General features: G+C 36.0%; 1 protein-coding gene across 6 annotated transcripts in view; it reads right to left on the bottom strand.

Annotated features, from left to right (window-relative positions):
- SCAPER (S-phase cyclin A associated protein in the ER) overlaps positions 1–27867 on the bottom strand; it is a 168168-nt gene that overhangs the window by 135617 nt on the left and 4684 nt on the right. For all 6 annotated transcript variants that reach the window (XM_080396856.1, XM_080396858.1, XM_080396857.1 and 3 more), the window contains 4 exons: positions 26289–26406; positions 19112–19182; positions 12234–12431; positions 539–639 (listed from right to left, as the gene is read on the bottom strand). In XM_080396856.1, the coding sequence (XP_080252982.1) occupies positions 539–639; positions 12234–12431; positions 19112–19182; positions 26289–26406 (488 nt within the window). The remainder of the gene's footprint in view (positions 1–538; positions 640–12233; positions 12432–19111; positions 19183–26288; positions 26407–27867) is intronic.

The raw sequence follows: 27867 nt of genomic DNA, 5'->3' as shown, positions 1-27867 counted from the left end.
AAAGCACTTACATAAATTATTTTTAACTGATTCCAGTACAACTGGCAGGATTAACAACCCATAACCAACTAATAAAACACTGTCACATTTAGTCTACTTTTTGTCTCTACCTAGGCAGACGTGTGACTGAACTCACTACCTAGCAAAGGAAAACAGAAGTCCACACATACTACAGGTCTCCCATACTTTACAGGCACAAATGAAACCTTACTTCTCACCTCTCAAAGCTAAAACTTAGGCACCAAGGCACAAATTCAACACCAGGCACAAACTGAAATGATGTAACCAGTTTTACCTTTCGGATACTGTATTTTCAAACTACCATTTCCAGCACAGCTGTTCACTGATAACACTACCAGGGAGGATAAAATCCCCTCTATGTCCTCACATCAAATCTGCCCCCAAAAGGAAAATTTCATTCCTGATGCCCCAGAGCAAGTATTAAAATGGGTTCCATTTGCTGAATCTCTGCTACAGAATGAAGTTTACTATGTGTCAATGTTTGGATGCAGATTAAAAAAAATATAAATCTAATTACCTGTTTTGAGCATCAGCTTTTTCTAGCTTCTCCTGTAGCTGTATCCAGTCAATCAGTGCTTTGAAGTCCCTTACATAGTTATCAAGCATCATCAGGACTTCCTGGAAAGCAACCATTACATCAATCTTTGTATTTAAAACAATTCCCCCGCTCAATAAAGGAACTGAAAAGAAAATAAGAAATTTACTAATCTTCACCCTCTTACAAAAATAAAACCAAGAAAAACCTTGAATACAAAAATGCCCAAATAGTTAATTTTTTATGTGAAAAAACACTAGAACATTTATCCTATCAAAAAATGTGCACATTTTCTAAGATCTCGGCAAGCATCAATGTCTCGGGACAAAATAGCAAAATCTGGCAAGAAAATAATTCTGAACATACAGCAGTATCAGTTTCAGGATTTTGTCAGAGTTATCTTTTCAAATATGCTAGACATACTTCATCAAATGAAGCAAAACTGCCTGTAAAACCTGATAGACCTGCAGGAGACTAAAAATGTCATGATTAATCTGTTTGTGAAGTAAAAATACACAAAAATACACAAAGGCAACTGCATCAGATGGAGGGAATTCCTTCTGGAGAATCCTGGGATCCCTGTGTTACAAAAGATAAGTTCTTATGCCTCCGAAGTTCAGCAAACCATATCCTGTTCCTACAGACTTTCAAGTGCACAGAGCTTTCAAATGATGTCTGCTTGTACATGTCCAGATTAATGACAGACCTTCTATTGTCATGTGAGATCATCAACACTACTGTACCAACAAATACCGGCCCAGTTTTTAATCAAAAAGACTCTCATGGTGGTATTTTGAATGGAAAAAGAGAAAGTATCATTACACTTGGGTTCATAAAATCAAGTTTGACATAAACTTACTGGCAAACAAACAAGATAAGATGCAAGATGCAAAGTTCACATTCTCTTCTCTGATTAGCACAGCTTAACAAGTGAAAAAGTTGCTAACTGCACATTCTCACCTATGTAGTAATTACTTGTCCAGACCTTACAACTCCAATACCCAGATTATACTTCTTGACCATCACAAACCAAGTAATTTGTTACCATTTTTAAAAGTACTTTTAAATGACATAGTTATCTAAGAATTTATGCATTTTTACATGAATTACTGAACAATGTAGTCTTGAACATACTTTATGACTTGAAAGATTTACACATTATCATAAAAAAACCTCAACTGGGATGGATTTTAAGAGCAATTTAGTCCATCCCATACTTCCTGGGTAGGATTAAGCACACACTGTCAGAAATTATGTGGGCATGCTGGAGCTTTACTCAAAATATTGCAGATCTTGATTAACTAGTCAGAATATTGCAAATTATGTGTTGGTCTTAAATAAAATTAACTGTTATGAAAAGACGTATAAAATTAACTTGACTTCACATCCTATCAGGAAGAAATTCATACATAAAATGCCAGTGGCTAAACAGCAGGAAACTAAAAGACTTCTGATAAAAATATCCTTAACTTTCAGGAATTACTGACTGTACCTACTGATTTCCAGTTTGCTCAAATGTACAAGTGTAGTAACTACAGTAAGGTCAAGTTACATACAGAAACAATAAAAAATCAGAAGGTAAGTTGGAATCCTGCAGTCTTTAATCAGACAATACTGCCATTTTTTTCACAGGAAGGCAGAGCAAAAGACCTTATGATTAAACTCTTAGCTTTGCTCCCTGAGCAAACTACAGTTATCTACTGTCACAGGTAGAGAAAGGAGCAATTGTTTACCATGCGTGAAGCTAGGAAATCACTTATACTTCACACAAACTCAGAAATCATTTACCGAATGTGACAAAAAACACACAGACCACCACAGCCACCAGACATAACACACATCCTCAGCAGAGCTGATATCACCCAACAAAGCACATTAATACATTTCTAAAGGATAGGGTCTGAGACAACATCAAGCAGAAATAGAAGCTTTCATAACTACTCTTTCAAAAACCAAAAAAAAAATGTATACAGTACTCTATGATGACAAAGCTGCAAAATCAAAAAAAATCCATATATGAAACTTGCATTCTATGAAAACTTACATTGGCTTCACATGCAGAGTTTAAAATACAGACATCATTTTATGGTATAATGAAAAACACTAATGAGAAACTATTGCTGTTTTGCAAAATCTTTAGTAGGTCAAAGTCATTCCTGCTAGTATTAAGAGAAATTTTCTGCTCAAAGCAAGTAATTATTACTTAGAAATATCTTGGGAACAATTACAAATGAAAATGTATTGGTCCTTAAGTGTATTTTAACATTTTAACAGTAAAACTTTCAACACTGAAAACAGTAAAAACACTCCACTACAATACAGGTGACAAATGCACATTTTTGTAACATCACGTCTCATTCATCTTTAATTTTAATTGTCCTTTTAATAGAAAAAGGACCTCTAATGTATGCAAAATGCTTTATCATGTAAAATTATACAGATGATTATTCATTTTAACACAAATGCATGTTTGAAATTCAGCTTCAGTTTTCACAGAAGTATCCTTTCAACTAGCATGTATGACAGATCTAGAGCATATGCTGGTTGCTGTAAGGGAAAAGTCACAAGAAAGTCAAACACAAGGCAAATCAAACAGAATACCACTGATGTAGAAGTTGTTCTTTGTTTGGAAATACTCCACAAAAAAGCTAACAAAATCTTTCTTACAGGGCAGTTAGTTTACAGCACCAAAATAATTCTTAAGTAAAGTCTGCTGCAAGAAATGAACAATTCAAGTATTTTAGCCAGTTCTTTTTTCATGTTCACTAATAAAATTTCAGCTTTCTAATTCAATTCATGTCCATTTAAGTTAGCCCATACTAAGTTGTGCTGACTGTTAGTAACAATAAGAGCATAGAAAGCAAAATCTAATTCTGAATCATTTACTTTTCAAGTCTGCCACTGAGATAGTCCTAAAAAAAAAAATAAATCTGAATATGAGTAATATTCCTGAGGTTCACTGGCACAGGAAAAAAAATACAATAAATGGCTTAACCTATTTTAAGGAATGTTTAGCTACACATTATCAGAAATGATCAGAGCAGAACCATGCAGCTGTAACCCGAGTCATGTTTTACGAACAAGGGAATACAAACAAGACAAGCAGCTGGAGCGGCCCCATATTCACTGATGCACATCTTTCTGCTTAAAGCTATGAGGGCCATTTTGTCAGGCAGGATGAAGCAGAACAAAAGTGGCTCTGAAAGCATCATTACAGGCATCCAGATAACTACATATAGATGCACAGCTAAAATTACCAATTAGTTTACCAATTGGCTGCAACGGATTCGATTGGTTTGTAATTAATTCTAGTTACTGGCGCATACAGCAGGACGGTTGGCGCCATCCCTTTGTCCTAGTGACACACAATACTGGCGTGCAGGGCTCTGGGGTCCTGGACATCAATACAGCTCTCTAGCTCACCTACGATACCGAGTGTAGCAGATATACCCTGTGGTGCTGAAGCAGTGGAAACTTGCACCACTTGAGAAGGTGCTGACAAAAAGGAACCTTTATGGGGTAGACTAGGGCTGCACTAGAGTCAAAACAATTTTAAATCCCATTATTTTTCAAGGTCATATCCATCCCATACTGTTTTTAAAGAGCCAGCACAACTGAAAAAGAAAGCAATACTGTTATAAAGCAACACTGAAAGGGAAATCTGTGACATAAAACTAAAACCACTCACAATACAGCTCCTGTTTCTTTCTCCCCTCTTTTCAATTCTGTGATCAATACTCCTGCATGTCAAACAGTGCTGTGCTTTTCCTTCTTTTCTCCAGCTCTCAGTCATTACTTTGGTTTCTATGTATTTATCTCAAAGAGGTACTTCTTGTCTCTTCAATTGGTTGACCGTATCAGTTAGTCTGCAATCAACCAGAACATCTGATATATATATAGTAGCTACATCAGAATAATCCCATATTCCTGAATCTGGACAATCTTAACTTGGGTCCTAGATAGGCCTGTTATAATCCTTAAAAACAGAAGTTCACTTTTTTTGGAAATCCCAACATGCCTTTGAAATGTCATCTTCCCCATTTATTCTCCCATTCTCAGAAAAGGAGGAGGAAAACAGGGAAGCATGGAAGATGGTAGAATTTGAAGGTTCCCACAACTCAAAACAGTAGAATGCATGTCAGAGAAGCTAACTCAGTCAATACACCTATACTTTAATTTATTTTCAAGGCTAGAAATGTATGGTTTATTTTACATTGTTCCATTATCTATACTAAATATGTTAGATTATGTATTTATCAAAACAAACTCAATTTTCTTGCCCTGGAGTACATTTTTAACAGACAACCTAAGTAGTTCTTTGCATCTTTATGTTTTTAAGGTTAACTGGGTGTTTCAGTAACTTGACATGAAAATTGCTTTAAAAAAATTCCTCGTTGCTTTTTTCATACAGTTGAATTATAAGCACTTTAAGCCAGCTCTGGGTTAGGTTAAACAAAGATGATTGCCAGGGCGGTTCTTACAACTTTGGGAAAGGATAAAAGGAAGCAGCTCCTCTAGCCAAATGACTCTCATTATACCAACTTCAGTACACGGTAGATACTATTTATTACCAAAAAAAAAAAAAAAAAAGACAAGACAACTATAAAACAGATGCAGAGAAGAAGAAAACAGAATAATTTTCCAGTAGCAAAAGTTCTTCCCATTGGTATGCTCTCACCCTGACCTTGCACAAGCCACTAAGCAGCAAACACGATAAAGCTGCAGAACACATGACCTCTTAGATCCAAGTATTCAATACACTGCATATGGCCTCAGCTTGTTCCTCATTGTTTCACCTACATGACAGCCGTAATCCACTACCTGCCAAGGATTTGCTCTTGAGAAGCCTAACTATTACCAAAGTAAATTTTCTCCATAAGAATGAATGCAGTGGTCAGGGGGCACATGCAGGGACTTAATCACACAGTTATTATTATTTTATATATGTATACATATATACACATATATATGCATACACACATGATGTGAAAGATGGAGAGGCAGGAACAGGATTATCCAGACTGCCAACTAGAAGAGATGCCAGCTCTTCAGTATCTGGCTTTTTAGAATAATTACCATTCTGAAAGATCTCATCCATTTCCATCTGTGAGACTGAATGCCCAATCATTACCCCATTTTCCTGTCCTTCACTGCTGACTCATCTGCGGAAGATGACAACAATTAAAATGTAAATGCCCCAAAAGAGGCAGAAGAACACTCACAGAAGAGATTTTCACTTGACATTGACTGCCACAATACGGCCACAGGGTATTTATTTAGAAAGAGGCATAAACATATTTTTCCTAAATAACCCCAAATTCAGAAATAGAAGATGTATTTTTAAAGTGAGTGGTAAGTGGCAGCCTAGCATACTTCTGACATATCCCAATCACTGAATTAGACCTCAAACAACCTGAATATAATAAAACCCTACAGATCTGAAAGACCGCCTTATGAGAAACACAGAAAAATAATTCTACATGTTCCAGTATCTTAATCATTCACTTAGCCTTTCAGGGAAACTCATCATCACCTTGGTTTTACTAAATAAAAAGAAAATAGATTCAGTCACAGAGTTCATCCCATGCTGAAATTCTCCTCCTAACTGGAAATGTTCTAGAGGCTCAAATAATGAAGACACCAATACAACAAGGCATTAATGCTCAAAATGTTACAAAATTGATAGAACACACTTAATAGAGAACACTAGTGGGGAAATAATTAGCAATTAAAAGAATTTGGATGTAAAAACACAAAGGATGCTGAATATACCTTAATTAAAAAACACTTAACAGATTTTGCAGTTTGGGTTGTTTTGGTTTTGGGTGGTTTTTTTTTAATTCCTTTGGAAAGCCATGATTTTTTTTTTCACACAGAGACCCAGAGGAATCCAGCACATTGGAACAAGACTAACGCTTCTAAACAAAATATTTAGAGGCCTGTGCTGAGGAAAAAATTACTTCATAAGCCTTCTTGGGATACCTTTCTTAGGGTTTGTAGCACTACAAGGGGATAAGTGACATTCACATAAAAAAAATAATGTCTCCCAAGAAGTCTTACGTATCCAAAACCAGATTCTGTATTTTTTACCTCCCTCAAACCAGGTACTTTTCACATTTGTAAAAATGAAAAAATGGGGGGGGGGGGAGGGTATCAAAATTTATCCTCCAAAAAAAGTAACATGGGACAGAGTTGAACTGGCTCCTATCAGTGGAAATAGGATCAAGATCCTGTTCGGGTCAGCTTGGCCATTACACTAAATTATTGCAGATTTGCTTTTCACTGAGGTTAGGAAAATCATGTTTTCTACTTTCAGCTCCAACACGTGTAGACAGTTTTATTTTCTTGGCTGTCTTAAAAGCCAGTAATCAGCCTGGATGACCATGGGTGTCAGTCTGCACGTAGAGGTTGAAATCATAAGAATTAGTGCGCCCAGAACCAAAAGCAGCCCTCAGAAGACATGCTCAGCAAAAGACTCTAATGACCTAAGTTCCTCTCTCCTTCTGGGAGGCCTTCGATCTACTCAAACTCTCTCACAGGTATCACCCTGATTGGAAGCTTAACAAAAGTTGTTTCAGCTGGTTCTTTCTCTTAACACCACCACACATTGTGACGAATCTTTTCAGGGAAAGGCTTTACCCACCTCTTTAGAGTATCTTGTGCTGTCCATGAGACTCAGCACAACAGAACTTAATTGCTGAATTTTCCATTTTGTAAGAGGGAATAAGAATCTCAAGCAGAACTAAACTGTTTTCACTGAACTATACTCAAGGCAGATCAACTTCAGAATGCATCTGTAAGCTTTAAAACAAGGAGAGAACTACCCTTGCCAAAACCTTATAGAAATGTACCAGTAAGTAATGCTAGGAGGAAAAATACCCAAAGATGAAATTTGAAGTAGTCTGAGGTTCTTCTAGACTTACTGTATCCTTAGCTGCTGAATCCAGTTGCTCAAACTCTTGTCAGTTTTATGTGTAGTGTGTTGTTTCTTTGTTATATATACACAGACACATATATAAATAAACTCAGTTGCTGAGACACCTGAAGACCACAAAACAGCAGCAGCAGACACATTTCTCTGCTGCATTAACCACAATTCCATTGGCCAAAACTGACTATATAATTTGCCTTCTTCCATCTAAAAATAATTTTGAGCTTAATTCCTTTTAGAAAACAGAGTTTTAAAGGCATTATTTCTTTTCTGCCTAAGCTCACCACCCAAACCTAGAAAATACTAGGCAGTAAAATATTCATATAAATATCAGACACACAGAAACCTAGCTAATGTATAGTATATCCATACAGTTTGCAGTTTGAAATGCTGAAGGTTATAGCCAAATCTATTAGACTATAGCTAATCTCTATCACTATTGCACAAACTGATTTATGTACAGTAAGATGATGCTTAAACTTGCGAACTCTTTATTTTACAAATAATTCAACCATGTTCATTGTCTCTTCATATACAAAGTATCAAAGCCACATCTATATACTTGATTTGAGAGTTCTCAATTCCAAATCAATAGCAAAATAGCAACTTCAGCAGTTCCCAAAGCTGAGTGAAAATATACACAACCACCGATCCTCTTACACACATTTCCACTGTTTGTATCCTTACCTCAACCCTTTTGTCTCTATTTCAACCACAACCAGCCACTAGAGCCCTTTCTGATTTGGGAGCATCAAACATTATCTTCAGTGACAATGTAATCAATAAAACTATACCAACTTGTAAGAATACAATAGAGCAAAACATTAAAAAAAACCACACAAAAACCCACCAGAACTTTTATACCAGGTTAATCTGAAGGTTTTAAATACCAGAAGTTGTCATGTTTCATTTTTACACAGGTCTTCTTTTAAGACAATCTTTATACAACTAAGATGTTTAAATAGAAGAGCACATGTCCATTTGACCAAGACATAAGTTTGAGGAGAGATCACTTTAAAAGTTGAAATTAAGGAAGTTTTTGATAACATGGATTTATCTTAACAGAAATAATTTTTCAAACCCCCACTTAAACAAAGGAAAAGTTAGCAGTTTAACCATTTTGGTTGCTTATTTAGTATTATTTCCCACGTATGTCCTGTAGTAAAAATAAAAATGGTACTTCATGAAAAAAGCTAACAAAGATACTCTGTCAAATGAGTATGAGAAATAAACAAGGCAATGTGGAATTCCCATTTATCAAAATCCTCTCAATTCTTCAGGTATAGCAGAAATACATTAATCCATTTTCAAATGAGCTGATGTCTGTTACTATACCTTGTAACACTTTAACCACTTGATCTTTTTCTATGTAGTATAATAAATTTACAAAAAAAACATAAAAGCACAGTTAATCCATTCTCATTTTTAGCATGAGCTTTAGTAAACATTTATTATAAATGGATTTTTCATCTTAAAATTAAAATATCCAGAAGACCAGTACTGTCATACATACAAATGGAAAAAGCTAAGAACTCCTCCTGCTCAAAGAGAAATAATAAATAAGAACAACAAACAAACAAAAACACCACAACAAACCACTAAGCAAAAAAAACCTAAGAGGTTCTGCACATTGTGGATCTAGTGGAGCCTGTTTTCCCATTACTGATTTCTCTTGTGCCAGAAATGACACAATGACATGTGCTTCAATTAATTCTTACTTAAAACAAAAAAAAAATCCTCACTCAAACAAGAAACAACCACATACACAATCCCTCTTCCCTCAGTTAGTACATTTATCTTCTCTTGTTTCTCTGAATTCCCTGGTTTAATAAAGATTGACACAATTTTTTCTGCAATGTGAACCTTAACAGAACATCAGCTTTCAAGCTAGTCACATACTCCCACCATGAAATCTGTGACCACCAAGTTAATTTAATTTGGTCCACTGATATTAGAAGTTATGGCAGGGATGACCGAAAATCATGACTATGTAAGGACAGACAAGACATGGCATGACTGCATTAAACCTGGCCTCCTAAGTCCAAAACCCAAAGAATTACACACATTACAGATGTTATTTTCCTGCCAAGGAAGCTTAACATATTTTGCCATGCCACACCTACATTACTGATATTCTACTGATGACAGCAGTTAGGGAGGTATCTCATTAGACCAGACAGAATTCATATTATGCCTCATACTACGCTGTTATTCACATATGCCTCATTCAGAGGCATAAAATCACTTTGCATCCTCCCAATCCTCCACATTCAAGTGGTTGGAGCCACCCCTGGAGTAACACAGAACCTTGCTACAGCCATCTTTCTTGCAACAGTGGACACCCAAGCTGACATCAACAGGGAATCTAGACTCTGTTCATTGCTTTAACATTTCCAAGTAGCAAGAAAAGGCATGACCAGGAGATCTTGCAAGATTGACCAGGCATGATCAGAACAGGCAAGACAAAGGATGAAACCTGCTGCTTGGGAGTAACATGACAGCAATGTATACAGGACTACCAAAGCCAAGGCCCTAAAACAAGTGTGTGTTTTAGATAAATTATGATTATTTGCCTGAACTGAGTTACAAATGGACAGATTGTAAAGATCTGAGTGACTGAGTGAAGCTATTTTTAAGGCAGGACATAGACCTTCTACTAAGCTATATGAATTCTTGAAACAGCATCAAATGAGTGCTTCTTAATAAATACTGCTTGCCAAATGAACTCCGAGACTAGATCACCATTTTAATTTATGAACTCCTAAAAGGTTGGGATACTACAATAAGCACTTTCTATATATTCCAAAATATGAAGGCTATACTTAGAACAAGGTATTTCATTTGATGGAGAACAGCAAGCACTGGCTTTTCAGGATCAGAGGTGAGGAAGACACAGTTTCCACAAGCATCTGTTTGTGGTTCGTGATCACAAATAATCCATCCAAATTCAAAACTAGGTCCACACTAACATGTTTAATCATTCCCTAGTTGAAGCCTATGTATGTAGTACCAAAAATGTTATATGCTTATCTATTAAGACTTACTTAAAGCAGTCACTTCAGAAGACAGCAGTTACGATATTCTGCTGTAACTCATTAGCTAGAATACATTGACAACTCTACCTCTAGTAGAAACCGGACTGTATCTGTCAACAATAGCCACCCCAAAATAAATAATGATAATCAATAGCATTGATAGAAGTGAAACATCAGTAAAAATAATGTGCCAGACTAAACAGTTTTATACTTCATAGCTTAATTAACAGAAATTTTAGTGATTTATCAAGAGTGATAATCATCATTTAACAGTAACATTTGAAAGAAACTCTCACAAACAAAAGACCGTAACACAAACACATATTCCAGCTACTCAGGTAAAGCACTTTTTTGTGCTGAGAAAAAGGATCTTTTAAAACATAAAAGCAACACAAATGTTATGTAAGTTTTACAACATATGACATTGAACTCCCCTGTTTACTCAATTTTTGTTTTTTCCACCTCCTGTTTTACAAACAAGTAATCTGATACACATGGATACATACATCATTGTCAAGCATCTACTGAAACGAAGACTTTTCAATTAGGCTATGTAGTATCTCCATCCAAGAACAGATCAAGTAGCACAATTCAAATGCTGAATGATATCTAACCCCAAAATATGTGATAATGATACAAATATGCTTCTGTTCTAGTTTAAAATGGTAATCTAACTACCATGCAAGGCTGACTGATTTTCTTAAACCAAAAAAAATTCTCCAGAGAAGTTCCCTGAGCAGGAAGACAGTTCAGTAACAACATGTTAAACTGTGTTTAGACCAACCAGCAATTTGGAATCCTCTAGCTACTGTTCAGTTTTCAAACCTGCGTTCAATGAAACATATTTGTATGTTAATCTCAGAGTCAATTTGGCCATGTCTGATTACAGCATAGAACTAGATGCAGACTGTAAGAAAAAACTTCACTTAAATTGATATATGTGATTTTTTACAGTGATTAGATAATCATTTCCAGAATGTGTTGAGTTTTTAGCCATGTTTAATATGAAAACATAAGTCCTATCTTTAACATTTCAAATTCATTCTTCTGGCTTTTCTTAAGGCTTGCAATAAATTCAATTTCTAAAGAATGAGTGATTTTTATTAAACGACAATGGTCTTTCTATGGCTCACGAAATGTAGAACAGATGCACAAGCTATTACAAACACAGGTTATTCAAAACTAGGAAGCTTGCCTTACAGTGACATCCCAACCAGACATTGTTTACACTTGACCACCAATCACTTTCTTAGCATCACAGAGAGAATTAGTTGAATAACTATCACTGCAAAAAGGGAGCAATGTATAATTAAGCCACTTGACAGGAAGCAAACGAATGTGAAAAAGGCGGAATCACAACAGTGCCACCTACAGTAAAGAACATTAACATTAGAGGGGAAAAAAATTGCGTTCAATCAGAAAATTAACAAAATCAGAACTCAATAAGCAAAAACTGATTTAAAAGCTGAAATATAATAACATTATGTACATCCCTACAAGATTTATACACTTAAAAAATTAGTCGCTGCCTAAGATGAACGCATCTTCTTAAAGCTGCCATCAGTTTTCCTATTTACAAGCCCTCACTAAATACAAATCAAACAGTAACATGTTTCTGAGACACTATTTCCCCATTTGGCTTTCCTGTAAAGTATTAAAAAAGCACAATAAGAGACATGTGACAACAGGCAAAGAACAGCTGAAGACTTACCTTGCATTCTACCACACTCTGATCCGATTCACATGTAACATAGATTTCATCAACTGCCCGTCTGAGATTGTCGAATAGAAATGCCCAGTATCGAGCTCGCAGATCAACTTTTCGAGGCTGTCTTGTTTTTGTTGGGCTTTTGTCAAAGTTTTTATCTCCAGCTGCTGCTGCTGTTAATTTACAGTCTATGGTAGCGCTCTGAAAAAACAAGATACAATGGAAAAGGAAAATAAAAAACCAGAAGTTTGGTAAGGGGTTGGGTTTCTGTGCAAGACATATTTTTTTCAATATATACAAACATCTGTAAACAAGACATTTTTAACTGAAAACTTGACTTGAGCTTTTTAAAACACGCTTTCTTATCTTAAATACGAGCGGCAGCTATGTAGAACCGGAATATGTTTCTTTGACATTTATAACCAAATATTCACAATGCACAACAGTACAATATATTCTGCCTCTTAGCACACTGGAAAGTTACATTTTCTAATTCAATATCCTGTATAACTTACTCTGACAAGTATGGGCATCCAGAGATGAAAATCACATTTTACTAATAATTATACCACAAATATTCCATCACCAAGATATTACATACAACTTTATTGCTTATTAAACCCTCAACCTAATACATGAGCATTAATGTCAGTGAAATGCTGATGTGGCTAGCTCTTTGATCAGCATGTTATGGCTACACTGCAGAGGAGATGCCAGCAAGCACTGAATTAGCTACGGAAGGAAGCTTTCACACTTCAGATTACTTGTACTGAGATTTCCACTCACCATATTGTTAACATCGCAAGCTCAGTTCAACCCAATATAAGTGCTGTGCCAATGAATCAAGTTGCTCCTAGTTACACCGAGTCTGAAAGTGCCCTGATGCTGTTTTAAGTTGTAGTTTAACAGCTTTAACTAGAAGAGATCTGTTTTGATTTTTAGCGTTTATTATGCAGGCTAACTAATCTAGCACTGCTTTGCTGCACAGATGCAGAGGACTACCAATACGCTAAATGTGATGTGAGCAGAGGGAGAGTATCTGTCTCCACAAATGCTGGCATAGAGAGGGATCACTATGTACCTATGCCACCTCTTTGGTGGCGTTCTGGTTTCAGCTGGGATAGAGTTAATTTTCTTCTTAGTAGCTTGTGCAGTGCAGTTTTGGATTTGGTGTGAGAATACTGTTGATAACACGCTGGTGTTTTTAGCTGTTGCTAAGTAATGTTTATACAAAGTCAAGGACTCTTCAGTTTCTTAGGCCCTGCCAGCCAGAGGGCTGGAGGGGCACAAGGAACTGGGAGGGGACACAGCCAGGACAGCTGACCCGAACTAGCCAAGGGGCCATTCCATACCATGGGATGTCATGCTGAGTATATAAACCAGGGGTAGCTGGCCAAGGCCTGCAGATCGCTTCCTGGGGAGTGGCTGGGCATGGGCCAGCAGGTGGTGAGCAACTGTATTATGCATCATACTTGGGGCTTTTTTCTGCCCATTCCTCCCTTTGGATTTCAATCCTCTCCCCTTCTCCCTCCCTTTCATTACTATTATTATTGATGGGTATTTTGTTTCAGTTATTAAATTGTTCTTATCTCAGTCTTAAAGCTTTACCTTTTCCCCTGATCTTCCTTCCCATCCCTCTGGGGGCAGGGAGGTAAGCAAGCAAGCAGTTGTGTGGCACTTATTGCTGGCTGGGGTTAAAACACAAGTTATGTACCTGCTGACCTTATGCATCCAGCTCAGTCACTCACATGGGGATATGTATCTCCTGACAGAGAGAGACTGTCACTCATCTGCACCGGATATTGCAAAGGATTCTGAAGCACGCCTATTGGGCTGAAAATACCAGATCAGCACTTGGTCCCATGACACTGTCATTGTTAAAACTTGAAAATCTCTCCCACGGAAAAAAAAAAAAAAAAACAAAAACAGAAAATCCTGCTACCATGCCAGACTTCTATAAGCTTCTGCATTCCATAGTAGCCAGGCAGATAAGGACCTCCAGTAAACCCAAAGTGATGGCCAAATGTGTGCCATTTTGTGATGGAGATATTAGCTACATGCTATTATAGTCTGGGGTTTGGGTTTTTTTTTCATTGATGCGTTCATTTTAATAGCACCTTTAATGCAGTTTTGATGCATTGGTCCACTGTGGCATAGATCTCCCGAAAATCAGTTCTTACCGGAATACACTTGTAGGGATTACTGCAAAATTCCACTCTAAAAACTCTACTTTTTGTGACAGAATAAAAACAATCAAAACCAACACTGCACAGAAGGCAATAAGCAGAGTTTATAATTACAATACCTAATCACTAACCAGAAATCACAGCAACTGACTGGGATTCAAGCCTTTTTGTCCCTTATGTAAAAAGCTGGGAAACGTTTAGTGTCAAAAGATGAGTTTAATGGCAGGTAAGCTTATACTTGGAGAAAGAGAATTCTTACAGAGAAGTCATTTTAGACTGTAGGAAATACAGAGTAATCAGGACCGTAGCATAGTTTTAGATGGACTTATCAATCACAGTACTTTTAAAGAAGAGCTATAATTAACATTTTAATGACAAAAATATATAGACTAGAGACCCAAAGATTGTACAAAGTCTAGAGAAAGTTTTCCTCATTCTCCTTAAGAGGATCTTTGTTCTTTGCGGATTCCTCTTGAATTCCAACAAATTGTGCCTAAGCTACAAGAAGTTCCCTGCAAGTTTAGGAAACATGTAAATTAACTCCTTGTTTCTCATGCTCAAATTACAGATGGGAAAGTAGGCAATAATCAAATGATTTTTCAATCACTGTATTTAATATGTCTTTAATCACTGTATTAATTTTCAATCACTGTATTTAATATGTCATTAAAATGTCTTTCTTCTCTAGATTTTAGGAACTTTATTTGATAAATTCACACCATAAATACAGCTTCCCATTGCAAGGGAACTGAACCCTGCCACGAAGAATCTGCAAAACTCTTTCATAAACTCCGAAGCCCTATTTCTTCAGTAGCTTCTCTGGGTTCCAGTCTGCTTATTTCCTCCAGTGCTCTGACTACCTGTACCACACGCCATCAAACACAGAAATTTCCACTTTGGAATTAGGGAGGTAGACCCAGTGCTATCAAAATGCCTCACCTATATTTGTGTTCAAATTCTAATTTTTTCCATTGAAAGGGGAAAATGGGATCTGATTTACTACAGTCATACTAACATCTCTGCTACCCTTACATATATCTCAAAATGCTCTAAATGTACTCCATATGAACCCCAGCTAATGTATGCACAAGAGACATGTTCAGAAAAGATTCAAGTCATAAATGACCAATGAACAGGAGTTTCTGAAAGGTTTCATATGTCAGAGTATTTCGTATTTTTTCTTCTATGACAGAAGAGTCACCTCTTAAAGAGCTGCGTGGAGAACAAGACGCACCTTAGCTGAGGCCTTGTATATAAACCTTTAAAGCAAAGCTTACACTGGCTAATTTACACCTCCTTTAAAATACAGTTTATAATGACACAACCTTAACTACAGAATCATAAATAGATGTATTAAAATAACAGCGCTACCTGTTGCTGCCTTTATAAATTTACAAAATGCGCCCTTAGTAATGTTGCATTCTACTGATTCAGCTAATACTGTTGATATAAAGGATCAGTAGTTCTGGAATGGGAACTACGCGTAATTCCTACTATTTGAAAGATGGATTTTCAAATCTAACTGTGAGACAGTGTTATGGAATATGTTTTGATATTTAGCAATAAATGTTATTCATATATTTGGCATTGATTTATCATCTCTCTTTTATGTCAGCCACATTTTAACGAGGAAAACAGCATGCTGAACTGTGTTAACTACTCTAAATTGTGGCAGTTCCATTATTACCCCTGTAAGCAGATTTCTAGTGTCTAAAACCTAAGCAACATTTACAGTTACTCATATTCCAGAACACCCTTGAAAGGATGCAAACTCCTAAATTAGCAAGTTTCATGTAAACACGATCACATAAGCAGGCAGGCATTACGTTCGTGGTTAGCTAATAGAAATAATATTTAAGTTCCTGATACAAGTTAGTTCTAATACTGTACATTTAAATTTGTCACAGCCTGGCATCTATCACTCAAGGAAATATAAGTCAATTTTCAGAGAAGAACCCAAATCATGTCCCATGTTTGGTACTTCAGCCTCCAGAAATGCCATGAAAAAAGATCAAACTCAGATAAGCTACTTGCAATTAAGTTTGACTGGCATCAACTTTACTGAAATGAAAGCCAGTCCTCACCTAAATTTAAGTGTTGCAGCAAACATTATTTTTAATACAAAGACACTACTATTTTACACAGACTGCTATATTCTGTACAAATGTTTAATGCAAACAGGATTTATGGGTTAATCTGTACATTGTTCAGCAGAACCTTTACTTGTAAGCATCTTAAGTAGACTTTCTAATGAATCGAACTAACCTTTCACTATAGAAAGCAAGAAATGCTGGATCAGGTACAGACTTCTCAAGACTAGTTTCTGTACTGATGTACAGATATAGCTTTATTATTCTTAGTCATCCTTCCTGGTATTAAGTATTAATTAAGCAGTATTTATTAGAAATATGTACTTATGACCAGATCATAATTTTCAGTGTCAGCCTCAGGTTGACAGTGACGCAGTAGTGAAACTCAATTTCCAGACATGATCATCTCTCAAGCTCTCTGGTATTCTGAGGTAACGTATGGGCACAGGACAAAGTATTTCTAACAGTGTAGTCTGAAGAACGATAAGGCAATGATACTGTATCTTCACCAAGAAGGAGTTATACCCAAGCCACTTAAACTCCACCTACATCTTCGTGCCTAGCGCTTTCAACTAACTCTTATCAGAATTTTCACTTTTGTTAGTAGTTGAGGCACAAGCCTCTTTCTACTGGCAAGACGCAAAGACACAGATGAACAGAGTTCTAAAGCTCCAGTCCTGCAAATTTCTACAGATCATTCTTAACAGGATATAAGTACTTACTTCTGTATCTTCTAAGCAATCTCAGAGTCCTTAGCCTTTGACAATACACCTATCCAAAATTTAACCTGTCTTCAACAACTTTGCAGACCATTGCATGTTAAAAAAATAAGAAAATAAATCAGTGTGTTCAAATGCACCAAAAAATAGCTTGTCTTGGCCTTACCCTCAAATGCTATGCATGTTTACCCAAAGTGTGATAATGGCTTCCATAGACATGGTCTAGGAGGCCTACAATGAAGCTTGCCCTCACAAGAGCAAAAAACCCACCCAAGAACAGCAAAAATTCAGAGGGGCTAGTTCATATAGTCTCCCTCATAGTGATAGTTCAAACTTTCAGCTGCAGAAAACGGAAAGCTTCTGTGCTTTTGAAGTTAAGAAACATGGGTCTATTCCTTCTTACATGTCAAGTAACTCAGTGTGGATGATGAAAGTAATGTTAAAACTGAATCTCTTCCCCTCACCCCAAAACAGTTTCAGTAACTTGCCTTGGAGTTCTGGCAAGTACGAGGTGTATACTTATCCTCAGGATGCCAAAATTCACTGAATGTAGATTTGCCAGTGCCAAACTGAGAGGAAGATGAGGTTGATAAGATCATATGAAAGAGTTTTTGAAAGTATTTTCTTTGAGATCAGTGGCTCACTTATATGTAAAAGAAAATCAAAACTGAAGGCTCAACAGGAGTTAACAAAAAACCTCACCAATTTACAGCAGTATCCAATGTCTAAAACGCAGTAGAAATAAAGGTGCTGAATGCCAAACTGAAGTGCCAAGATGCACAGGCACTCAGCAGCCAATTTCAAACCTTAACTATACCCACCACAAATACACTGCTTCTACAACACAGGTTTAGTATAGCGATCCCACACAGAGCTACTGAGTAACGATCAAGTATTTTCCTGAAAACCTAGTATTTAAATAATCCCAAATGACTAAAATAAACAGAGCCCAAACTATGCAGTACATTACTCTTACACCCAAAAGGTTCTGAGGGTAAACCCTTACATCAATAAAATCCCACCTTCACAGAAAAAGAAAACTGGGATACACAGCATTTTTATATTTAATACACAAAGGGAGAAGACAAGGTTCATAGCTGCTAAACTAAACTGGGAAAATAACATGCCTCTATTTTAAAGATGCAAATACATCTCTATGAAAGCAGAACATTTTTCTTTTTTTTTCCCTTTTTTCTCCACTAAAAATTAACATCTCCCATACACCCTATTATCAAAATCTGACTCAAAATTTTAGTCTCAAAATACTAAATTAGCCATAATAATAGCTAAATCCAGTAATCAAAAAAGCAACTGTTCAATATTAAACATGAGGAAAGACTGAGGTATCAGTTTATTAATGTAATAAAGACTGTCAGTCACATAGAAAAAAAAATATTATGAGCAGCTTGTTCTTGGCACTTCTCATTTGGACTTGCTTTCCAGTTATAATTCTCAGTTTTACTCACCTGGACTAATTTTTTTCCAAAAGAGGATATATTGATTTCAGCCATTAACACTTGAGGTCAAGAAATAAAGCATTTCCTCAAATTAGAAATCAGGCAGAAAGACAACCTTTGTGTAAGCAGCAAGCTTACAGGGAGAATATCCTGTATCATTTTACTGAACAGCACTTGCCTTAAAATAAATTTAAGGCCAGAGAGTCATGATTCCAGAAGTTAGGAAGTGCCAAAAGTAAAGGCTGAGGAATATAACCTGAATTCTGGCATTTTTTAACTTCTAAATACTTGACTTTGAAACTTCTATGCTTTAAAAATACAATGTATGCACAGTATTACATATGCATTATTCAGACAACAATGTATAATCAATATCACAGAACATTTTTATGGCATAAATTTAATGTTAATAAGAAATTAGCAGATAACCTGTTTTACAGTCTTGTGTGCTCCTTGAGTCACCCTCTTTGTTTTTCCACCAGCTTGCCATTTTGATTTTCCTGTGGAAGAAGCAACTGTTTTAATCCACAATAAAACTTTTAATTAGAGCATTCTAAAATGCACATATCTCATCTTGTAATGTACTGATATGGGCACAATTTATGAGTTAAAAGGTTTGTAAGATTTTATATTCCAAATATATATTTCACAGTTCAGAATGTAGATAATGCCAGAAAACACAAAAAAAAATTGCAAAGAAAGGCAAGAAATACAGACTTCGTTAAACAAAAATAACCTACTTAAGTGCTCAGTGCCTCTGAAAATCATACCATTACGTGTCAAATATAATACTTTTATTTTTTTTCTATTTAGATTTTTAAAACTAGTCTGCTCTTGAATGATTGTTCAATCACATATTACAGAATTAAGGGAAGGAATATCTTTCTTAAGGAAAACAAAATGTATTTAGTTTTTCTCTCCTTGTTCAAACAACCTACCAGCAGACACAATATTTTCTGCCAAGACAGACTGGGAAAAACAGAACTTTGGACTGGATGTGGTTCACCTACATTTAGGTCGCCAAAGGAAGAGAGAAAAACATTCACAGAGCTAAGTCAATCCCCTTAAGATCTGGAATGCCTTCTCAAATGTTCCTGCCTACAACCACTGCTTATATGAAGTGACTTTAGCAACTATGCTTCCAAAATCAGTTTAAATTCCCAGTCACAAAGGATGATTTCAGGTCTCAATACTACATTGCACCAGTTTCTTAACTGATTAAAAGTTATCTTTGCATAGATAAATTTACGTTAGCCTAGATCTACCTGATATGTCTTCATTTATTGAAATTTGCTCATGGGTAATTAAAAAAAAATTTAAATTTACATTTTATTCCTCCAATTTAGTATCTAGCTTGCACAACATGAAAATCACAGGATCCAATTACCAGAAATGTAAGAAAGTTAAGAAAAAATACTAACTATGGCAAGAGTACTCTCTAGCACAGATTACATCCAAGTAAAAGTTTCAAGATTATATTTAGCTGGATGAAGCCAAGCAAATAAATGCATTAGTTGAATACAGCTCCTTCCTAGTCCATGGAAATCATTCTTGAATTTCAGAATTGTCCAGTTGAGCTTTGAACAGTTCTTAGGCCAAATTCCCTAACACAGCCCAGCTGTTTTACATTGCTCTGGTTATGTAAAGCAGCTGTAAACCTTTCTTAATCAAGCATTTGTACAGCTGGTTTGTACAGCTGGTTTGCATCACTGGCTATTCCACTAAACAAGGCCTTTATTTTGAAGCAAATTAAAAATTATTTGCTTGATAATTAATTTTTAACATGTAGATTAGCCAAAACAACAGGTACAAATTGATATACTGAACTCAATTTAGCAGTATTCAGGAAAAAAATTTGATTCAGCTACCATACATATAAAAAATTTCTATCCACAAAAAAGGTTAAACTGCAGATCATTTCCGTGTCAGAATTATGATAACTGAAATATTTCAATCATCAAAGTCTCTCTTCTGATCTACATTCTGCAAAGACAAGATCTGGAATGCAATGGCATACCGAACTTCCACAGTGAAGAGTCTTACAAATATGGGTATGTTAACATTAAAAAAAGACAGTTGAACAAAAAAAAATTAATTTGCAGTCTTTAGAGTCTACAAAAAACAAAATACTATTCCATCATCTAAGAACTGGGAAACGCATGAACAAGTCCCCTGTAAAGACAAAAGCAAGTTTTCAGGCACTCCTATACAAGGTAGGCATGTAGGGAAAACAAAACTTACAGAAATAACAGGTTTTGCGAACTTAAAAGCAAATAGTATGTAGCAAGGACTAATTTTTTCTTAAGGTGTAGAGGCCAAAAAGTTTTGTATTTCAGCAACAGACACGTTTCTGAGCTTTAGTATTCTTTCTCTTCTAGTAAGTGCTTCTCGTTATTAAAAGATATCTTCCTTTCTGCTTTTGTCCTTTTATATTGACAAGTAGTGAGAACAAAAGATCACTTCTCAATGGTTATGCATATGTTCAGTGACTACTGGTATGTAACTATACAATACTAGCATTGCTATGAGATGCATAGAAACTCAATGATGTATGAAGGGCATTACCCACTAGGAATTTTCTGAATTTTAAGGAAAGAACAATAGTGACCAAAGCTAATCATCTCATTAGCTATTAAGTTGCCAATGTGAAATATATGAAGTAGCAAAATTATGCAGCATTCAGGGAGCTACAGTTGTATTTTAGACTTGAAGCCATTTCCTCTCTGTCTGGTAATTAAATATGAAGCACACTGGGTTTATGATTTGTGAAGAATTCCTGTCACAAAAAGCTGAGGTGCTAGTATCTCAAAAAAAAAAGCCACGGATAGACTATTTTCAAAAACTATCTTTTATACTAACCGTCTCAACAATCATCCCTCTTATCTCTCTCTTTTGGATACTTTTAATGATATGAGAAATGTGGGAACTGCCTTTAAGTTTAATTAATAACAGCTCTCATTTTTGTCCTCACTATGGCAGAGATCAACTGTATATGTTGTTTCAGTGCCTTTGACACTGTTCATCACCAGACCTTCAGCAGGAATGATAACAATTTTCAATTATATTTTTTCTCATCTCCTTGAACAAAGTTGAGCATACAACTAGGTAAGCATTTTGTTGTTTGCCTCCAGTTCTTATATACAGTATGGCAAATCTGCTCTGTCACCTCTCTGCCACGTTATGTACAAAACCTGCAAGACAGCCAGTCTACATCATAATGCCATTGCTACATATCACCAGTCTGCACCCCAGGATCCAGCCCAGCTGGTGCAGTCACCCACCTTAAGAAACTGTTTTGCAAAAATGAGGCTTGGGGATAAGACCTGGTTGCCTGAACCTCATTTAAAGTAAGGCAGAGGCATCTGCCTGGAGGAAACAACTAGATGAGACTTTTTTTTGACGCCTTTTGAGGAAGAGATTATTTTTGACGCCTAATTGAGGAAGCACATTGAAGTTTCTAATATTATTATAAACCATACATTTTAAAAAGTCTGAGCAGTAGTAGGTAAGATTTTTCTAACTGTACAGTGCTAAGGATCTAGGAAAATTACTGCCTTTAAGCATGGATATAACGAAAATTCTCTAGTTTTCCACCTCTGGATTGTATTACAGCATTATATTTTGCACAAAACTAATTTTACAAAACAAAAAAATTACTTTTAAAAAAATCACTGCCTCATCCAGAATATAATGACCCTATATTCACCTACCAAGACTAGAGTGGATTTCCATTCATTTCAGTGAAATTCAAGGTTTGAAAGTTATGAGCCTCAAAGACTACCCTTCCCTTCAGGTTATGTTCTGCCAGTTACAATCAGATCCAACGCTGCTAAGGCTTACACACAGTGTTCTCAGTCATGACTGTTACAACTCCTTTACTTGGCCAAAGAGAGCCAAGTTTCATGACTTTCATCACATACTGTAAAACCTATTTACTCCATCAGGCTCTTGCTAAAGCAGTAGATTATACTGCAGACTCCCCAAATGTGCCAGGTACCTTTCAACCAATAAAATATGTTTCCTTATGCTGAAATGCTTCATCTACAAATGAATTCTGTATGGCTAGGGTTCAAATGATTCTGAACAAGTAGAAAATAAGAAGGTAACAGTTTCAAATAGAAGATCTTCCAATTTTTTGACACATCTCAAAGTTCCAAAGGTAACTTACCTTCTATTAACACTTAAATGTCAAGCCTCTGTGATGTTTTAACTGTTGCTAGTATCATCCCTTAAATTTTGTAACAAAATGTGTGTGTAGTGCTTATCTGCATGCAGTGCCTCAAATTTCATGCTAGGCATGTAAAATAATTACAAAAAGTAAAAATTCTGAAATCTTCTATTAGAATGATCATGATTTCCCAAGAGCAAAGTGACTGTGATATGCTATTAGTGGCCATAGCTTTGGAATGCAAATTTCATTATGGAGACAGAGTATCAGACTAGTGAATTTTTCAGAGTTATAAGACCCTCCTCGTGGGACACAGTCAACTGCATTGTTAATTAGTCTATCCAACAGAATCTGCTGCATATTAATGAATTCTGTGAAGGAGCATTCTAATTCAACAGTTGAAATGTGTTAACAGTCACTATCTCTTTTAGACCTATGCCACCACGTTCTGGATTTTCTCATGTCATTGATCTGTATTCATAACTACATTTTCAGATATGACATAACAAGGGTGCATGCTGCCCCAAAACATTTAACAGAAGTGCCACCTGTCATTCCAGCAATCTCTCTCCTTTTTAAGAAAATATTTCTTACTGATAGAACTATGTATTTCCATTAAGGAATTGGAACATTCCAATTGCAATTCTTCTCATTATTGCTCTTTTACCCATGTCCTCTAGAAAAAAATACACAAGTCTTTCAGAAGAAAAGTTAAATGGTAAGAAGGATACAAGCACACAATTTTTAAAGGAAATAGAAAAAGAAAGGATACAACCTGGAAAAACTGAATCCAGCATTTATTAACCCTCTATTAACACGACCACTAGTAATAGCAAATGCCCATACCCTCACTGTTTCAGAGGACAGATCTTATGATGAGTAACAGTATGTAATATAAAATGTTAAATCACACACTGTTACTGCCAAAGCAACACTTCTGAACATTACAAGCAGAGGAAAATGTCCAAAGACAGAATTCCATACAGAAGAGTTGCTGGATTGGCTCAGGTAACCTAAACCTTTGGCCTGATTTACACAAACCCTAAACGAGTTAGAACTGTCCTAATTTGTAATATTGTTGTAACATTCCTCAGGGACAAAATACATACTGAAAGATCAGCATAAAGTAAATCAGAGCTCACTGACACCAACATATATACCACCTATGACAAGACAAGGGTCAAGAGATAAAGGATCTGGTTCTGCCAGACTTTCATTAGCCACAAGTTCCTTTCCACAGGGAAATTATCCATCAGGCAATCATCATCAGATCCTTGTATTGTGCAAAAAGGTCAGCCTATGATTTAATGAAGAAATTTTAGAAAGGAAAAAGCACCAGTGACAAAAAGTCTGAAAATTACAATGGTGCTGATACAATCAAAAGAAGGAAATTAATATAGCTACCTGGATTTTACTTATCGTACACACAACTATTTAATGAAGGCTAAAAATTCACTTTTACATTCATTCTTCATGTTTCAGCAGAAAATGTTAAAGCAGACACTCATCTAAAACTCACAAAAATTCATTTTCAAGTCTTACTTGCAAGTTTCTAAAAGAATATTACAAGCAAGGTAGCATTTAAAAAGACTCTTTAAACAGAAATTGAATCAACTCACAAGTAGCTCAAAAAATACTGGGAGAAACATACTCCATGTTCCTTTTGCATATACTCATTCATACTATTACCTCCCCAAAAGTGTAATTTAGAAACTAGAAATACTTTGGCCCCCAATTCTATTCTGCGTAAATGACATGTGACTAGTCCAACATCAGTGGATCTACTAACACACTGAAGAATATGCAAGCAAATGTAAGACTAGCAAACAGATAAATGCATCTTCCAGAGACAGACATAAACAAAGTTGTCACAAGAACAGAGAACTGGCCCACCTAAAACCTCACATATTCACGATAATAAACTCAGTAGCTGTTGCATAAAATCCAAAGCTGTGAGGTATGCATTCTACTTGTTCAAATTATGCTCAAGTCTTAAATTTATTTCTATTTTCTATTCCTACGTGTAGATAACAAAGATTCCAGTATATGTTTTCCTGCTGACCAGCTAGTGCTTACTAAAAATGCCGCTATACAAAATGTACGAAGACAGCTGGGACAACACTGAAGTGAAAGGGTCAGAATCTGAAACCAAAGCTTGTAAATGTGGATGCTTGTAATTAGGTTTAGGATGTAATGTAAATTAACTGTCATTCTGCTTGTCACTGTTGAACAGAGGTACAGCTATGCCTTCTGAAATGAATGCAACTTCCTTAATGAGACCTTATACGTTCTACATTTCGATTCTGTTTGTCCATGTACAAACATATAAATAGGTTTCAAGCAACCCACTGTCTTTCATTGTCTTCTGTGACTTCAGATTTTTCAGCTTTAAAAAAAAATAATATCACAAATACATCTTAAAGCTACAGACACTTACAACTTTGCGTCAGTTTGCTTCAAACATAAGGGTTAATTATCTTCTAACTTAGACATAACTTTGTGTAAAGTATCTTTTCCACTGGCAGAATCACAGAACAGCTGAGGTTGGAAAAAACTGCTAGAGATCTGCCCAACCTCCCTGCTTAAAGCAGGGTCAACTACAGCAGGCTGCCCAGGCCTATGTCCAGCCAGGTTTTGAGCATCTCTAAGGATGAAGACTGCCCACAGTTTCTCTAGGCAACTTGTTCCAGTGTTCAACCACCTTCACAGCAAAAAAAGAAAAAATAATAATTTACTTCTAACACTCTTGCCTAAGTCTCAAAAGCAGCAGCACCTGCACAGAGACTGAGCTACAAAAATACTTGAGATGAAGTCCTACAAACAGCATTCCAATAGCTGGAACAGCTTGAATAGTATAAAAATTGAAGTCAATTCCTGGCTCCTTAAGTCATCATAACACAAGAGAATATTCCAACAGTAACAAAACTGTTCTGAGGACTTGCACTGTGGAAAACTGTCTCCCCATATCCCCTTCCTTACAGATTCTTCACAGATGTTTACCAAAGACTGAAGTGATACTTCCAAACTTACTTGTTTTAGAGCACAGAGAGAATTTGTTGGATTGTTCTAAGCCATCCCTACAATTCTGAACTCCCAAGTTAGAAGAGGTCAGTTTAAGACAACAGTATTATATTATGCAAGTACGTTGATAGTATCAGCAAAACAGAACAGCCTTAGATGTTGCTTACAGACAGAATGAAAACAGTTTTTAATCTATCGCTGTGAAGGTTTTATAAAGCGATCTGTCAATTGCAGGGTGCATTTTGGAAAAAAGCTTTAAAACTATACCAAGTACGCTAAACATCACCTTTTATTTTTCTTTTTTTTTTTTTTCTCAATAAAGAAATCCTCTGTAAGAAACATGTTTCCAGGCAAGCAACTCCAGTGAACATAGGGATGGAAGCAGAAAAAGCTGGTGGAAGACTGCTGAATACATACCATCATCATCTTTGTTTTCCAGTGGAACACTCCATGCAATTAGGTTCCTTGCTGTACGCCCTTCTTCTGCAACTATTTTCCTCACTTTGTCATGGCTATTAGAACGTTGAAAAGAAGCCTGAAAACAAGAAATACAGTGATGGAAAAAAACATCTAAATTTTTGTTTTGACATGCTAATTTCATCCAATATATGGTTAAACCATTCAAAATGGGGTGCGCAGTTCCTGAATTTTCCTCAAATATCCAAAACAGGTATACATATTAATTTGCAGAACCATTTTTCTGCATAAGCAAACTGATTCATCAATATGACATGAGAGTTACTACCCAGCCCTCAGTGTGGATATGTCTACGACACACATTTTTAACCTTCATTTAATTGATTGTCAATGCTGCTAGAGCATCAGAGTAGACTCCACAGATGTTTTTGTTACCTTGTGTTAATCATAACTTATTATTCAAGATAAAAGCTGCATGAGACCAAACTGCACATGTTAGCTTACTGGAGAGAACCTGGAGAAAGGCACAAGATCTATCAGAATAATCTGAAATATTTATTAAAAAAAACCACCTCTATTTTACTGAGAAGACAGGAACCCAGAAAGTATTTTCTAGCAACCGAAGTTAGCTGTTGTTACTATAAAGCTGCAGATGATCAAAGACAATGAGAGACACTGAAGATGAACTTTGCTTACCTAATAGACATATTTCTTTGCACTTGAAAAACACACCATCCTAAGACATTTGAAACCGAATGTATTAAGAAATATTTGTATCAACTGACAGATGTCAATTAGATAAAATCTTGCCTCTTCTACAGAGTACTGAGTTATTCCTCAGAAAATAATTTGAAACTAAGCCAAACTATATACTGTAAAGATAAATTCACATACCACAATAGCACAAAACTGCTGACCAAGTTACCTTTAAATACTGTCAAACTTAACCACAAAGAAGTTACATAAATCTAAACTTCACTTCAGGCACGGACAGGCTGACTTTCTATAGCACTCATCAGAAGACTTATTTCTCCTCTTTTCATTCTTACCATCAGAGGACTCAAGCCTGCAACCACTTTGTTTTATTTACCAGTACATCTTTAGAAAGAAAATACAGTAAAACTGAATATAGCAGAAAAGAGGCTGTAATTTATTAAGGTTGTAGGAAAACCAACACAAATGAGAAACTGCTTTTACTTCAATGCTTATACAATAGGATATAACTTAGGTTTCTCTCATACAGATGTCCTCAGTTGCTTGTTTCAAAGCCACAGTGTGCCACCTAGTGCTCCACAGACCTACCTAGAGATATTACCATGTAATACAATGAAAAGCAAGAAAAAAAAAACAGCACTGCTATATAAGTGAGCTTTTGGAAAGCATAATGAAATAAAGCAAATTAAGTATTTTGGTCCAAAGAAACCCGAGCAAAGCACATTAAAAAACAGTATCTGTACTAAACTGTTCATATATATAAAAATACCTTGCTATAAACAAACCCATCCATTTCATCCATTGCATTCCCAAAGAAATTACTTCAGCTCTAACCTCAGCTACTTCAAAGAGTATCACTCTATTG

This window comes from Falco punctatus, assembly GCF_963210335.1.
Source record: "Falco punctatus genome assembly, chromosome: 7".
In the NCBI taxonomy this organism is placed as follows: domain Eukaryota; kingdom Metazoa; phylum Chordata; class Aves; order Falconiformes; family Falconidae; genus Falco; species Falco punctatus.
This window is presented reverse-complemented; position numbering and strand designations above follow the sequence as displayed.